The 15,078-nt window shown below is 36.0% G+C and overlaps 1 protein-coding gene across 8 annotated transcripts in view; it reads left to right on the forward strand.

The window, feature by feature from the left end:
* The window catches only part of nedd4l (NEDD4 like E3 ubiquitin protein ligase), a 93,136-nt gene that overhangs the window by 32,453 nt on the left and 45,605 nt on the right, over positions 1-15,078 (forward strand). For 2 of the 8 annotated variants that reach the window (XM_051092619.1, XM_051092620.1), the window contains exons 1-3: positions 6,976-8,472; positions 13,792-13,842; positions 14,287-14,337. In XM_051092619.1, coding sequence (XP_050948576.1) covers positions 7,381-8,472; positions 13,792-13,842; positions 14,287-14,337 — 1,194 coding nt within the window. In that variant the 5' untranslated portion in view covers positions 6,976-7,380. Of the gene's footprint in view, positions 1-6,973; positions 8,473-13,791; positions 13,843-14,286; positions 14,338-15,078 lie in introns of those variants that run through there. The other 6 variants (XM_051092624.1, XM_051092625.1, XM_051092618.1 and 3 more) reach the window with 5 other exon arrangements.

Below are 15,078 nucleotides of genomic sequence, written 5' to 3' on the forward strand. Positions count from 1 at the left end.
TTTCAAAACACTTATGACAGATGTCATAGCCTTCACTTCACTGTGATTGGCTGCCGCATGGCTTTTTAAAATAAAGTTTATAAAATTGAGCATTTCTCAACTTTTTGACACTCTCCTCTGTGCTTTCAATCACGCAATCCCCCACACCGAATTTGAGAAATTAAAACACTCACCTATCTCCACAATAGTTTATGCATACCATAACTGTCATAGAACATTGAAAATGACTCATTTAGGACAACTTGCACTAGCAACTAGTAAAAATGTTGCTAAGTTAACAACACATTTCTTGAAATTTGTGATACTTTTAAATTTATAAAATATCAGATTAAGCCATTTTTGCATTACCTTTTGATATTGCATGCAATAATGCTATATAATTAGCATTTCTATACTTTCTGTCATTTATACAGCTTTCTTAGTATCTAAAAAAAAATGCAATGTTTTGCAGTCTAGGTAGGCAGCTTGCTAGGTTTTGGAATACTGCTTGTGTGTTCTCTGGTGTTCTTTAGTCTGAAAATAGCTCTCAAATGTCGAAAGAATCATTAGAGCAGTCTGAAAAATGACTGCGGAAAAGTTTTTATTATTTTACGGCCCAGAAAGTCTTGTAGCTTTAGTTGTTTGACACACACTGATAGGTACATTATTAAATGATTTAATGGTGAAACAATAAGTGAAATTTCACTGTTACGCAACTAATGTCAGTGCTAAACCATTCATTAGTGTCCCCATAGCAACAATGCTCAGTTGCTTTGCTTGCGGTTACCTACAGTACATTCTGCTGTAGTACAAAACCACTTGCGTTTGTAATGGGGAGATGAACACCAGTTTAGAGTTCATTTTAATCAATCATATTGACCGCAGTTAAACAATTATCTAAAAGGTTTGAGACCCAGTTTGCATCCTGTTTATTGTGCAGAGAGTTGTCCCTCAAGTTGTTTGTCTGAATTTAGCATAATATTGTCTAACTCTTAAACATAAAGGTGCTTCACAATGCCATAGTAGAACCTTAACATCTGAAGAACCTTTGTGTTTCACAAAGGGTTCTTGGTGGTGAAAGAAGGTTCTTCAGATTATAAAAAGGTAAGAAAGAGATGGTTCATTGACTGAATGGTTCTTTGTGGAACCAAAAATGGTTCTTCTGTGGCATTGCTGTGAAGAACCTTTTAAAGCAACTATATTTTTAAGAGTGTATACTAAATACTAATATTTTGCAAACTACAGTCATGCATGTTATTTAAGACATTATCTGCTGTTTACAGTGCAACCACATCTTTTTAAATAGTGGTTCTCAACTAGGGGGGTTGCAACCTGCAAATGGGTCACAATAGGGTTGTAAACAGCTGGGAAAAATGGTAAATGCAAGTAATCTTATCAACTTTCAAAAAGGAGGAGAAATTCTTCTACCTTTTTTTTCTGTATGCACATTTTCATGTGATCCTTAAATACATAAATGGTATTGTGATGATGTCCAATGTAGAATCTGAGGTCTGAAGCAAAACCAGTTGAGAACCACTGAGTGCATTGTGATTTTGTAGTTTGGGTTCTGAAGTAGAGTTGATGACTGTCATTTAAAGGGATAGTTCATCCAAAAATAAAAATTACCCTATCATTTACTCGCCCTCAAGCCATCCTTGGTGTATATGACTTTTTTCTTTCACAGAAATACAAACATATATATATATATATATATATAAATGTAAATGTAAATTCCTGGGTCTTCACAGCTTTATACTGGCAGTGAATGTCATTAGTTTTAGTCATATTTTAGTCATCTGAATTGTTTGTTTTAGTCTAGTTTTAGTCGACTAAATGTCATAAGATTTTAGTCATCTGAAATCGAATGGGTTTAGTTACAGTGTATTGCATTTATTTAGCATTTCTCTAAAATTACCAAACTCATTATAGGTGTGATATTAACGTTTTATCATGACAGACACAGATTTAACTGCTATGACACGCAACATGGCTTTATATTAAAATAAAATAAAACCACTTCAAATGTTGACTACTCTTTATATATTTCTTTCTTTTGTTGCTTGATTAACATCAATGCCACAGACAATAGCAAATAAATTAGGCTGCTGTCCCTTTAAAACCGATTTCACGGACGCAGTGCACTTATATACATCCGATATTCTCCAAACTGTTTACGTTCACCTAAGACGTAACTGAGTGTGTTTACATGAATGCTCATCAAAACAGACAATTCGTAATATGCGTACTTCTTCGTTCATGCAACGCGAAAGTACTCGTGCGTTGTGTAAGAGCCGCTGCTTCAGTGTCTGCGCTCAGAAAACCAGACCGAATTAAGTTCTCTTGCGTCGTCAAATTTATCCATATGTCTGCTCTTCTCTTAATGCCAGATATTGACATTTTTTAATGTTTTAGATGTGCAGCAAATGTATGCTATCTAATGTCCCACCGGATAGATCAATAGGCTATGGTACAGTTCAAATGTACATATCTAACCGTTCTGAATAAAGCTCTTCTCAAATCGTTCCTCCTCCACGTTTTCGTCTTTTTTAATTTGTTGAAGAAAATGTTAGTAGGTTTTGTCATAGTTTTTGTCATTCAAAACAAGTTTTGTTTCGTTATCGTCTCGTTTTTGTCTTTAAAAAAAGTAGTTGACAAATTATTTGTCAATGAAATTAACACTGGTGAATGGCTGTTGAAATTTTAAAGCCCAAAAAGTGCATCCATCCATCATAAGTGGTCCACACAGCTCCAGGGGTTAACAAAGGTCCCCCTGAAGCAAATCGATGCAATTGTGCAGGAAAAATATCCATATTTAAAACTGTATAAACCATAATCTTTAGCTTCAGCTAACATACACACAACATGTCATACACGCAAACACAAGAGTGACGTTCCAGTGAATGATGTAAGACGAAGGCGTAGTGTAGGATCTGGTGAAAATATGCTAGTCTCGCAAAAACCAAGTGTTTTCCTTTCTCGAAATTACGTTTGTAAAGTTGTAAATATAGATATTTTTTTCTTACAAAAACACATTGAATCACTTCATAAAGCTTTTATTAACCCTCCGGAGCCATGTGGAGCACTTTTTATAATGGATGGATACCCTTTTTTGGGCTTTAAAATCTCAACACCCATTCACTGCCATTATAGAGATTGGAAGAGCCAGGACATTTTTTAATATAACTCCAATTTTATTAATCTGAAATACACCTAGGATGGCCTGAGGGTGAGTAAATCATGCGGTAACTTTTTATTTTTGGGTGAACTGTCCATTTAATGTCAGTAAGTATAGCATTCTGTTTGCTTTTGGACCAGACGTTGGGTTTGTTCTCTGCTGTAAATCTGCGATGCATGTGTTGTGTGTGCATGAGTTGTTGCAGTCCACAGGGAAAAAAGGTTGTTGTCTTCTGTGTGATGGGATTTGGCCGAGTTTCAGCGCAGAGCTGAGGACAAACCGAGCGTCTTCCTTATAAGTCTGAGGGAGTGCATGGATGGTGTCCCACTGACTGGACACAGATTTAATGAATGATTTTCACGCTCTCTCGCATACATGCTCTGTCTATTTCTATCCTTCTCTTATCTCTTTATTTTCTTCCCTGTGCCTTCTCAACTTGTTCGGTTTCTTCTTTCTTTACCCTCTCTCCTGCCTTTATCTTTTCATTTTCTTTTGTGCAAAGCATTTTGTAACTTCAGACTGCTAGCTGTAATGAACTCACGCACAAGTTCTGCTACCGATCGGTGTCTGTTTTTCTGTGGCCCTTGCAAGATAGACAAGATAATGGCTTCTTTTTGAAGTTAAGATGTGGATCGATGGGTCACACACCACAATTTATAGCAATTTTGGTAGATCCTTCCGAAAACCGCTGTCATGGAGACACATAACCACCCCAGAGTCGTGTGGGTGAGCGAATGTGCTTTTTGAAAATAGGCCAGTTCAAATCACCCAGCCAAATGTTTGCTATTTAGGCTTATATAATGTTGGTTTTTAAGAAATAGTCTTTATGTTAGCTAAGTAAACACTATGTAAAGTTGTCATATGTGTAGGTTGCACTGTGGAAGCCCTCTGTCGTAATTCCCAGAATGCTTGGCGCTGGGAAACGAATGCGTACGCCATGATGTCTCCCTTCTTTGTTCGCAGCTCACCCACTGCAGGGCATGTGTGCCCTCCAAAACAATACCCCCTTTAGAGAGCGCCCACACTCTCACAATCAAGGCTTTTCTTTCAGTTGGAGTCTGTCTCGCTCACTCCATCCAATAAGACGCTGCACTGACTTCACGGTTTGTGTCGGCCTGCTGTTGCTCCACAGACACACTCTAAATGGTGTAACTGTGCATTTGGAGTAGTTTTTGCATCATAAAATCTAATTGACTTTTTATAACAAGCCATGCTGTGAATTTGATAAGTTTACATTAAGAGATCAGACTGTAGTGGATGATAAAACAAGCAGGGAAATACCAGAATTCAGATTATCATAGACCTTAGGGGTGGCTTTTTTGCTAACAACCATGCTGACAGCACTAACAAGCACATAATAATGTTTTGCAAAACTGCTCATCCAGTCATAAAAATGGAATTTACTGTATAACACGGAATGTGGACTAGTGTCTGTGAATATTAAGCTACAAAAAGACTATTTAAATATGAATTATGCATGTTCTGTGCACATATTTCATTGGACCTTAAAAATGTAATTTAAATTGTGCCAATTTCATGATATCAATTATTAATTAGACATGCTTTTTGATTAATAAAATGTAATTTAACCATTAAAACAGTGTAGAAAAATTATTTTAAAAACGGAACCCAGAAAATTAATGGAAAACACATGATTTGATTTGAATTTGAAAAAAAAAAAAAAAAAAAAAAAAAGAATTTGAAGGCAACCCCCCCCATATTTCATTGGACCTTAAAAAAAAAAAGTCATTTAAATTGTCAATTTTTATTATTTTTTTTTTAAACCTGAATTTATTTATCACAGTATTAACACAGTATTTCTCGGGGAAAAAATTGATTATTGTTTTTAAAAATATGTAAAATCAATTAATTAGAGATGCTTTTAATTATTCAGTTTAATGAAAATATTAAAATGTAATCCAGAAAATTAATGGAAAACACAGAATTAGTTTTTTTATTTTTATTTTTTTAAACTGAATTTGAGGGGAAAAAACATATTTCATTGGGCCTTAAAGTCATTTAAATTGTGTAAGTTTCATTATTTTAATTAATTAGTCATGCTTTTTGATTCATAAAATGTGATTTAACCATTAAAACAGTCTAGAAAAAAAAATATATATATATATATTTAAAAAAAAACGGAATCCAGAAAATTAATGCAAAACACAGAATTTGATGTAAAAAAAAAACAAAAAAAGTTTTATGTTTGATGGCAAAAAAGACATATTTCATTGAGCCTTAAAAGTAATTTAATTTGTGTTAGTTTCATAATTTTTTAAAATTAATTTGACATGCTTTTTGATTAATAAAATGTAATCTGACCATTAAAAAAGAGTCTACGAAATTATTTATATTAATTTATTTATTTATTTGTGTAAGTATCATCATTTCAATTAATTAGACTTGCTTTTTGGTTAATGAAATTTACTTTGACCATTATAAACAAAAAAAAACAAAACTGAGTATGAGGGTGAAAAAAAAACAAACATATCTCAGTAGGCCCTAAAAGTAATTTAAATTGTGGAAGTTTTATGATTTCAATTAATTAGACATGTTTTTTGATGAATAAAATGTAATTTAACCATTAAAACAGTGTCTAGAAAAAATATTTTAAAAAAAGGGAATCCAGAAAAATTAAAACAATACAAACATAATTTGGAAAAAAAAATAATAAAATGTAACTTGGAAAAAAATTAAATGGACTTTGTAAGGCCCTACCCTCTGTTTCTCCTTGGACAAAGCTCTTTCTGTGTGCGCTGTCTCTTTGAGTTTGAATACGGACAGTGTAGTGTCATCCCTCTGGATTTTCACATCAGCCTTAGCAACTCGTTCAGCCTGTCAGCAGTCAAATCGATTATGAAATTCACATGTCTGTTAGCAGAGGGTTCTGGATACTGATCTAAACACGCAGATTGTGTGGAGCAAAAGCAAATGCCAGCACGAAAACGTATTATTTATTCCCCCCAAACGTTTCTGATTTTTATGAAGCATTTAGCACAGGCCTGTGGCTTATGTATTATAAATGTGGCTGTCAGTAAGTCTGTGATTGATCATATTTCCAGTCATTTTGAGGAAAACGCATTATAATTATTTTGTTTTTGAAATTTCCCCACAATTCAAGCTGGTGTGTGCGAAGTAAATTGCTTTGTTGCTTTTGTTTTAGGAGTGGTCATGATTGTAGATTTTATTTCTCTCAGCTTCTTATGAAATGGCCCCTAGGCTGTATTCTGATTCATTGTCATTGTGTTTAAAGAGAGTGACTGTCTTGTGGTTTAAAGTATTTTTTTTAAACAGAGACGGAACATTTCGGCCATGCCAGCCCTTAAGAAGCTTGATGGGAAATATTGCATGTCTATACAGATGCCCAAACATGAAAAGCTCCAGTGTTTTTCCAGTAAATGTACATTTCCTGGCTGTTTCTTAGAACGATGGTGGTAAACCTCTAATGCTTCTTTTGCTTACCCATACAGGTCTGACTAATGAGGATGTGTGCAACTTGTTTGTATGTTGTTTTGGGAGCAAGTACTTCTAAATACTGCTTTCACCAGCTTGAGATGTGGGTAACACCATGTCCCAGTTTGGCTTGGCCCAGCATGCCCCGTGTGTGGGATGAGTACAAAGAATTATGAGCTTGTGCAGAGTGTTTCCTGAGTCAGCTGTGATCCCTCTCTCTCTCATCCCACCCCCGGCGGTCTCGTTCCTTCTGACAGATCAGTAGCAGCTGAGAGAGCGCTGTTTGGGTCTGACCGGGAAGTGGGGGTGGGCGCTATCTGGATCATGTGACTTGGGCCACCCTACCCTCACCTTTGCTTGCAAGAGCGCCAGGCGTCCTTATCCAATCATGCCTGGAATGCAGCTTGCCACTTGGGCTATTTCTGCTGTCTGTCGCTATCGGACTTCAACTCAAAGAGTTTGACACATGGGATAGTGTTTTTTATTTCCCCGTCTCTTTCCAGCGTTTACTCGCGCACTCTCTCTCTCTCTCTCTCTCTCTCCTTGAAGTTTGTGGGTTGAACTTTTAAGCTCCCTGGCAGCGTTTCACTGGTAGCTGTGAAACGAAACGCAGCCTCTGTCTGTGAGTAAGGGAAAGAGAGAGAAAGAAAGGAAAGAGGGTGGATGAGCAAGACAGAGAGAGAGGGAGAGCAAAAGGGGATCAGACACACTAAACAGTGGGCGAGACAGATCCAGCAAGAGCTGGACAGAGACAGATCAAGCCAGACAGGAGAATGTCTCACCGGCTTCGGTTGTATTTCGGATCAGGGCGCAGTAACACTGCGCCGGAGTTGGAGCAACTAAATGGGACGGCGGAGGACAGAGATGAGAGTGACTACAGCGGTGCAAGGGCCACTATGTTCCATTCGCAGACTCAAAACGGAGGGCGTTCAGAAAGCCCGGAATCGGGTGCTTGTTCAGACGGCTCTCTAAAGCGAAGCTCTTCCATGTTCATCCCACAGCTCCAGAGTCAAACTGAACCACGGACTACCAAGAGCACTTCTGTCCAGATATCTCTTCAACGCACAACTGCGCCTCAAGAAGAGGCTTTGCCCTTTGATCCACCTCCAGGGTACCCTCAGGATCCAGCTCCAGCTTACACCGAGCCTGATGAAAGCTGGTACTTACCTCCACCACCAGCTTACCACAGAGGAGAACCCCCATCCTTCCAAAGCGTGGAACCACTTACTGAGCCCATCCAGCCGAAGAGGCAAGTCTTTTGCGTCCGGCCATGTGATGGACAAAATGGTTATGCCACTATGGGTGTACCCAATAATCAAGGAATTACCATTGGAGGTTTCTGCATTCGAAGAAGATCTGCAGATGGTGCAGACGTCCAACAGTTTAGGATCATGCCGTACACCGAGAACGCCCAGAATGGCCACCGCTGGTCTGTCCAGCAAACCTCAGATCGAGGTCCTGGCACGCAAAGACTTGTCTTCCAGCTTCAGCAGGATCAAGGACAGCAGCCTAGCCCTACTCCTCAGGCTGATGTGGGTGATTTGGGCATCACGGGTACTAAAGGCAGCCGCTTTGTGCGGTACCCTCGAATCCGACTTGAGAGGAGCGCTTCGCAGCCGTTGCAACCCAGAGGAGCTCCTTCCCGCCTCGGATCTATGCCAAACCTTCATGAGCCGATCTCCGAAATGGAGACCGAGAGTGAGATCGCTGAGAACGGGGCTCAAGGTTGTACATTCAAAATCAGGAAGGAGCAGAGCTCCCGACAGCCCAAGTTTAAGATCTATTTCAGCCAGGGAGGTGAGCACAGCCCCATCCTTGCACGGGATGTTAGCTTTGGAAAGGCGCCTACCTGCAGCAACTCACAGGTAATTACAGCAGTTGAGCTGAATGTGAAGTGCTTAATTGTTTAGTTACCCAAAGTACGCCGTAGGGTGTAGACCTCTCAGAGTGTGTTTTAATAGTTTGTAAATGGCTGGAGAATGGGAAAAACAGATGAAAGAAAGAGGTAGCAGGATTTCGGTGGAGGAAAGAGGAGGTGGGTTCAGGAATGACTTAGCCACATTCTGGGAAGTGAAAATTCCAAGAAAATGGGGGCCAAGAGCAAGACGTAACCACACTGTCTTTAGTTTCCCAACAAGCATACAAACTCCTATACTCAGTTTGATATTCAAGAAGTGGAAAATATATAGAAGCTGGAAGCATTTTCAGATGAAACTTCATTCATGGGGGCTTGTCCACTTATGTTGCCCCCCCCTCTCTTAAAGAGGAGCCTGTTCTATCTTTAGTCCCGTGTCAAGTGTTGTTGTTGGTTTTGAAAGCGGCCTTTCTCCTTTGGCCTGGGTCACCGTTCATCTCTTGTAACAGCTGCTCTGTGGTGATTAAGGTCTAATATATAGTTACACATACTGCTGTTCTTAGTATCAGGAACTTTTTTTTTTTTTTTAAAAAAATGTTTTTATAGCACTTCGCTGAAGTGTGAGATATTTGTCATGCATCATAGTTATACTAAGCTTAAGGCTTTGTTTGAGTTTCTCACGTCTTAAGCATTCGCTTTTTTCAGTGGTCGTCCTAGTTCTTTTTATTTTTGTCACATGTAATTTGTCATTCTCTTCAGGTTACCATTGAGTTTACTGGCTTTGAAAGTCCCTTTAGTGATTCATTCCTCAAACCAATTCATCAGTTTAGTACAGACATACCGTAAGTGTGTGACATTCATCAGTTGTCACAAACCATTACTAGTACTAGGGCTGTCATGAGTCCTCGATTCAATTTGGGTGCTCGATTTCAAAAAAAAAAAAAAAAAAATTCATTATGCATTTTCACAGTTTTGTTCAATACAAACATGTGATTACTTGCTTTTGATACTTTATTTGAACCAATTATTATAGCCTCATTGCTATTATATATGTATTTTAAGTCATTTTAAAGCCTATTGTTTGCTTACTTAAAAAATATGATATAAAAAATGTGATATTATCTGATCACTTGATTAATCATCAGAATAATCGACTGATTACAAGATTAACAAATAATCCATAGTGACAGCCCTAACTAGTACTAGAACTAGCATTCATTGTGCAGAAGTCATCTGTCCGATGGAATGTTATTATTGCCTCATTGCTATTATTTATGTATTTTAAGTAATTTTTAAGGCCTATTGTTGGCTTAGGTCTACTTTCACCTCAAAAAAATATGTTATAATTATCCGATTACTCGATTAGTCATTATAATAATCGACTGATTATTCGATTACCAAAATAATTGTTAGTGATAGCTCTAACTAGTACTAGAACTAGTATTTATCATGCGCTTAAGTCATCTGTCCGATGGAATGCTATTATATATGTATTTTAAGTCCTTTTAAAACCTATTGTTTCCTTAGGTGTATTTTTTTTATCACCTAAAACCAGTATTATAATTATCTGATTACTCGATTAATGGTTAGAATAATCGGCTGATTACTCTATTACCAAAATAATTGTTAGTGACAGCCCTAACTAGTACTAGAACTAGTATTCATCAGGAGCAGAAGTCATCTGTCTGAAGGTATGTTATTATTTTAAGTTATTTTAAAGCCTAACTAGCACTAGAACTAGCATTATGTGCAAAAGTCATGTATCTGATGGATTGTTGTTGTTGTTGTTGTTATTATTTTGTAATTTTAAAGCCTACTCTTTGTTTAGGTCTATTTTTATTACTTTAAAAAAGTATTATAATTGTGATTACTCGATTAATAGTCAAAATAATCGACCGATTACTCTTTTACCAAAATATTCATTAGTGACAGCTCTAACTAGCACTAGAACTAGTATTCATCATGTGCAGAATCATGTGTCCAATGGAATGTTATTATTATTTTAAATAATTTTAAAGCCTATTGTTTGCTCAGGTCTATTTTTATCACCTCAAAAATGTATTGTTATTATCCGATTACTCGATTAATCGTCAAAATAATCGACCGTTTACTCTTTTACCAGAATATTCATTAGTGACAGCTCTAACTAGCACTAGAACTAGTATTCATCTTGTTCAGAAGTCATGTGTCCGATGGAATGTTATTATTATTTTGTCATTTTAAAGCCTATTGTTTAGGTCTGTTTTTATTACCTCAAAAAATGTATTATAATTATCCGCTTACTCGATTAATCGTCAAAATAATCGACCGGTTACTCTTTTACCAAAATAATCGTTAGTGACAGCCCTAACTAGCACTAGAAGTAGTGTTCGTCATGTGCAGAAGTCATCTGTCTGATGGAATGTGGAAAGCAGGACTTTAATTTCACGGCGATCGCATTTGCAAACGGAAGGTCCGGAATCTGTGAGACGTCCAGATTCTCTAGATGTCACACACATACCTTCCCCAATTTCCAAGGCAGCATATGTATTTCCAGTATCTGCTGAAAAAGCTTTACTGGAAATGAGTCAGTCCAGGAGCTGAATGTTCCAGCAGTGTTCTTCTCGCTGTCAAGACCTTCTCAAGTGTGTATTTGTTGATGCATCTTATGATATTTTCTGGATTGTCTCTAAAGATAAGGCCTGTAATACATCATAACCTGTAAGTTCTTGTTTACACCGAACGTTCTGTATCAGTACTTCTTTTTAATACCAAATGCAATAGTTTCACATAACTATATGAAATTTCACTCGCTATTTATTGCATTCGTTCCCCGCGGGGTGTATGGGTTTCCTGTAGACTTGCCAGCGCTCTCAGGTTAGGACATGTGGCTGTTTGCTGTCTCACAAGTTTAGCAAGCGTGATGAAGGGATGTGGGGGGAAATCTCACTTAAGTCTGCTATGGCAACGTTCTTGCCGAGCTCAGGATTTAGAGCTTTAAAAAGCCTGTGTGCTCATGAGTATAAGAGTAAAAATGAGATTTAATGGACGAGTCGAGCTCTGTCAGCAATTCCTACTGCTGTGGTACCTTGCTGTTGTCGTTCAGACAGAACCCCTGCTGCTAAATTTGCGGGGGCTCCAGTCTTATTTTAGCATCTCTGCGTGTTGCGGATCAGTTGTCGGAAGTTTTTTCTCAGGTCCTATTGTCATAACCCCTGACCCTGACATTTTTTGCAGTCCCTAGCTGTGTGACCTACATCTCAACAAAGTAGTGGTCTCCTTTTGATCTGTTGTCTGCTTTAACCATTTTTCCGTTTCGTGTTTACGTCTCTTTAAACATGGCCTCTTGGTTCTCACTTCCCTGCTGTCTTGTTTTCTCTGTTTCTGCAGTTTTCGGCCTCTTTAGTCGTCTGCTAACTCAGCTTTGTAATGGACGATGACTAAGCAAATGTTTATTTTTAACACTCAGGGCTTTCGGGGTCATAAAGACGTGATATCTTAATGGTCTCGAAGTCGCTGTGAAGTTACAAGACATCAGCTAAATCATTTTTACTTCTTCAGAGCATCGCTTTTATTGCAGAAGGATAGGAAAATAGTTTCCTTAGTGACAGGAGGCTTTGCCAAGACACAATGGACGTAATTCTTCTAGAGTGTGACCTTTAAGATTCAACTAGCTTCTTGAGCTTTCTAGGTCATTTCTTCATACCTTTGTGTTAATTAATGGTTTGATGTTGCTTCTGTTTATAATTCACGACTGCTGTTGGTGGCTTGGAGGCTGTAACCCCATTTGGCTCAGAAGTGTTTAGCATTTAATCGGAGGAATGTCTCAGACATGGTGGGTTTTCCGTGATGAATAGGGGCTTGAGAATGTATTTGTGGCCCTGTCGTTCACTCACCACCACAAATAGTGACTCATACTTAACCTTTCCACAATAAATGAGCTGTATTGTCCACCCATTTTGCTGTTCTGGGGCTTACTAACTGGGTTTGAGAATAATTATTTCATTTTATTATTTTATTTTTAACGAAATTGTATTTTTTTTTTTTTTTTTTTTTTTTTTTATTTTTTATTTATTCATTATTGTTTTGCTTTGCTTTGATTTCACTTTCTTTGCTCAGCTATTGTGCACTCATTCTGCTGTTCTGGAGCTCACTAACTGGGTTTGAGAATAATTATTTTATTTTATTATTTTAGTATTTTAAGTATTTTTTTAAATTGTATTTCATTATTTAATTTGTATTTTTTATTTTTTAATATAATTTTATTGTTTTGAGTTATTTTAATATATATATATATATATATATATATATATATATATATATATATATATATAATATAAATATATATATATATATATATATATATATATATATATATATATATATATATATTTTATACTTATGCTACTGTATTCTTTTATTTTATCGTTTTATTTTATTATTTTTTATTTTGTTTTTTATTTAATTTATTTTTGTTTTGCTTTGCTTTGCTTTTTTGTTTTGTGTTTTGATTTGTTTACTTTCTTTGCTCAGTTTTTGTCCACCTATTCTGCTTTTCTGGTGCTCACTAACTAGGTTTGAGAATGCTTATTTATTTTATTTTATTTTATTTTATTTTTAGTATTTTAGTATTTTAGTATTTTTATTTTGTTTTAGTATTTTTTATTTATTTTTTATTTTTATTTTTTAGTGTTTTGTATTTTTTTATTTGTATTGTATTATATTTTGTATTTTTTTGTTTTATTCTGTATTATTTTATTTTTATTCATTTAATTTTAATTTCATAATAATTTTAAATTATTTTTTGTTTTGTTTTGAATAATTTATTTTATTTTTTATTTTAATATATATATTTATTTTATTTGATCATTTTATCTTATTGTATTATTCTTTTATTTTATCATTTAATTTTATATGTATTTTTATTTAATTTTTTATTTTGTTTTGCTTTGCTTTGCACTAACTGGATTTGAGAATAATTTATTTTATTTTATTTTATTTTTTATTTTAATATGTTTTGTATTTATTTTTTTTATTATTATTCATTTATTTATTTAGCTTTGCTTTGTTTTCACTTTCTTTGCTTATCAAGTGTTTTTGGGTTGTTTTTCTGTGATGTTGCTAAAGCCTTAGGATTGTTTCCTGCTGCCAGAGTGTGTGAATTGGACAACATTCTTTCAAATCTGCATCTGTGTGTGTTCAAATTAATTTACAGTGTTGCACGAATGTCATTTTACTGTGATGCATATTTATGGAGGTTCAAATACATTCAGTACCCTAAACATTGCATACCCCTGACTAGGGGTATGTACTCGTCCTTTTTGTCTTAATAAGTTTATTCCACACACAGGCTCACATTGGTCGTGATCGGTCCAAGAATGGGCATTTCAACCATAGTCAGGTAATCTACTGGTCAACCGTGACCCAAAACACCTGACAATCACAGCTGACAATCTCACGGTTTGGCTTATTGGAATTGATGGATGGATTGAAGGCTTGTGATTGGCGGTTCATACATTAATACACTCCTTCTGACCTTTGACCCTCACTCATTGCCCATCCGCTGCTCCTCACTGGGTTGGTTGTCAGGTTTTTCCCTTTCAAAGTGACACTTTTGAAATTAACACTGCCCTTATTACTGTATTTCCTTCTTTCTCTCTCATACATACACGTTAATTCATTCTTGGGTTATACAGGTGTATATTTATCCTCATCTTTGTGGTTTTCCTTGCCAAGTCCTGCTGAAGTCAGGCACTGTTTCTCAGCCATTACTACTATTTCTATTTTAAATTCTTCTCGCCTTGTCTTGTTCTGTCTCTCTCTCTTTTTTGTTTTTTTTATACAGACCAGAGATGACTTCCTCGGGCAGGTGGATGTGCCTCTTACCCATTTACCGGTAAGCCCATGTGCATATCTGGTTTGTTGTTCTGGTTTCAGGAACAAGCTTTAGCTCTGAACTCAAGAGATGGAAGTTATCGAGGGTCACGTGACGGTAATTAACCAACTCAAATGTTGGAGCCCATATCCCTGTACGGAGTGGAAAGGGAATTGTTTGGAATGTAAACACACAGGCCGCTTCTGAGAGGGGTATCCCTACTAAAAAAAAACACTCTGCCAAAAATGGGACATGCTTCCAGGGTGGCCCAGTTTAGCCACTACCACAACATTATTTTAATGCAATAATGTTTGGTCAATTTGGCATTCCATTCATGTGAAAATTCAGGATATGATGTGGAAATGCTTGACCGCCTAGTTAATCGATGAACTGCAGCAGTCGATTTTATTCTTAACATACACACACACACATACATATATATGCAATCTCTGTGTACAAAAAACGAGCAAAACGAGTGAAACAAAGGCAGTTGACAAAATAAGACTAATAACAGAATATAAATTGTTTTAGTGGTTTTATGTGTGTGAAAAATAAAGAAATGTAGTAATAATATAAATATAGAAATAGAAATAATTAATAGAAATAATATTGTTATTAAAAATAATGATAATAATAATAATATAAATGCAATAAAATACTGTATATTTTTATTTTTTTTAAACTGTTGTATTATTTTTTCAACTCAAAATATCTGTTTGGAAAAATATAAATGTACTATTAAAATAAATAATATAGAAGTAT

The sequence above is a fragment of the Labeo rohita genome, chromosome 21 (assembly GCF_022985175.1).
Source record: "Labeo rohita strain BAU-BD-2019 chromosome 21, IGBB_LRoh.1.0, whole genome shotgun sequence".
Taxonomy (NCBI): domain Eukaryota; kingdom Metazoa; phylum Chordata; class Actinopteri; order Cypriniformes; family Cyprinidae; genus Labeo; species Labeo rohita.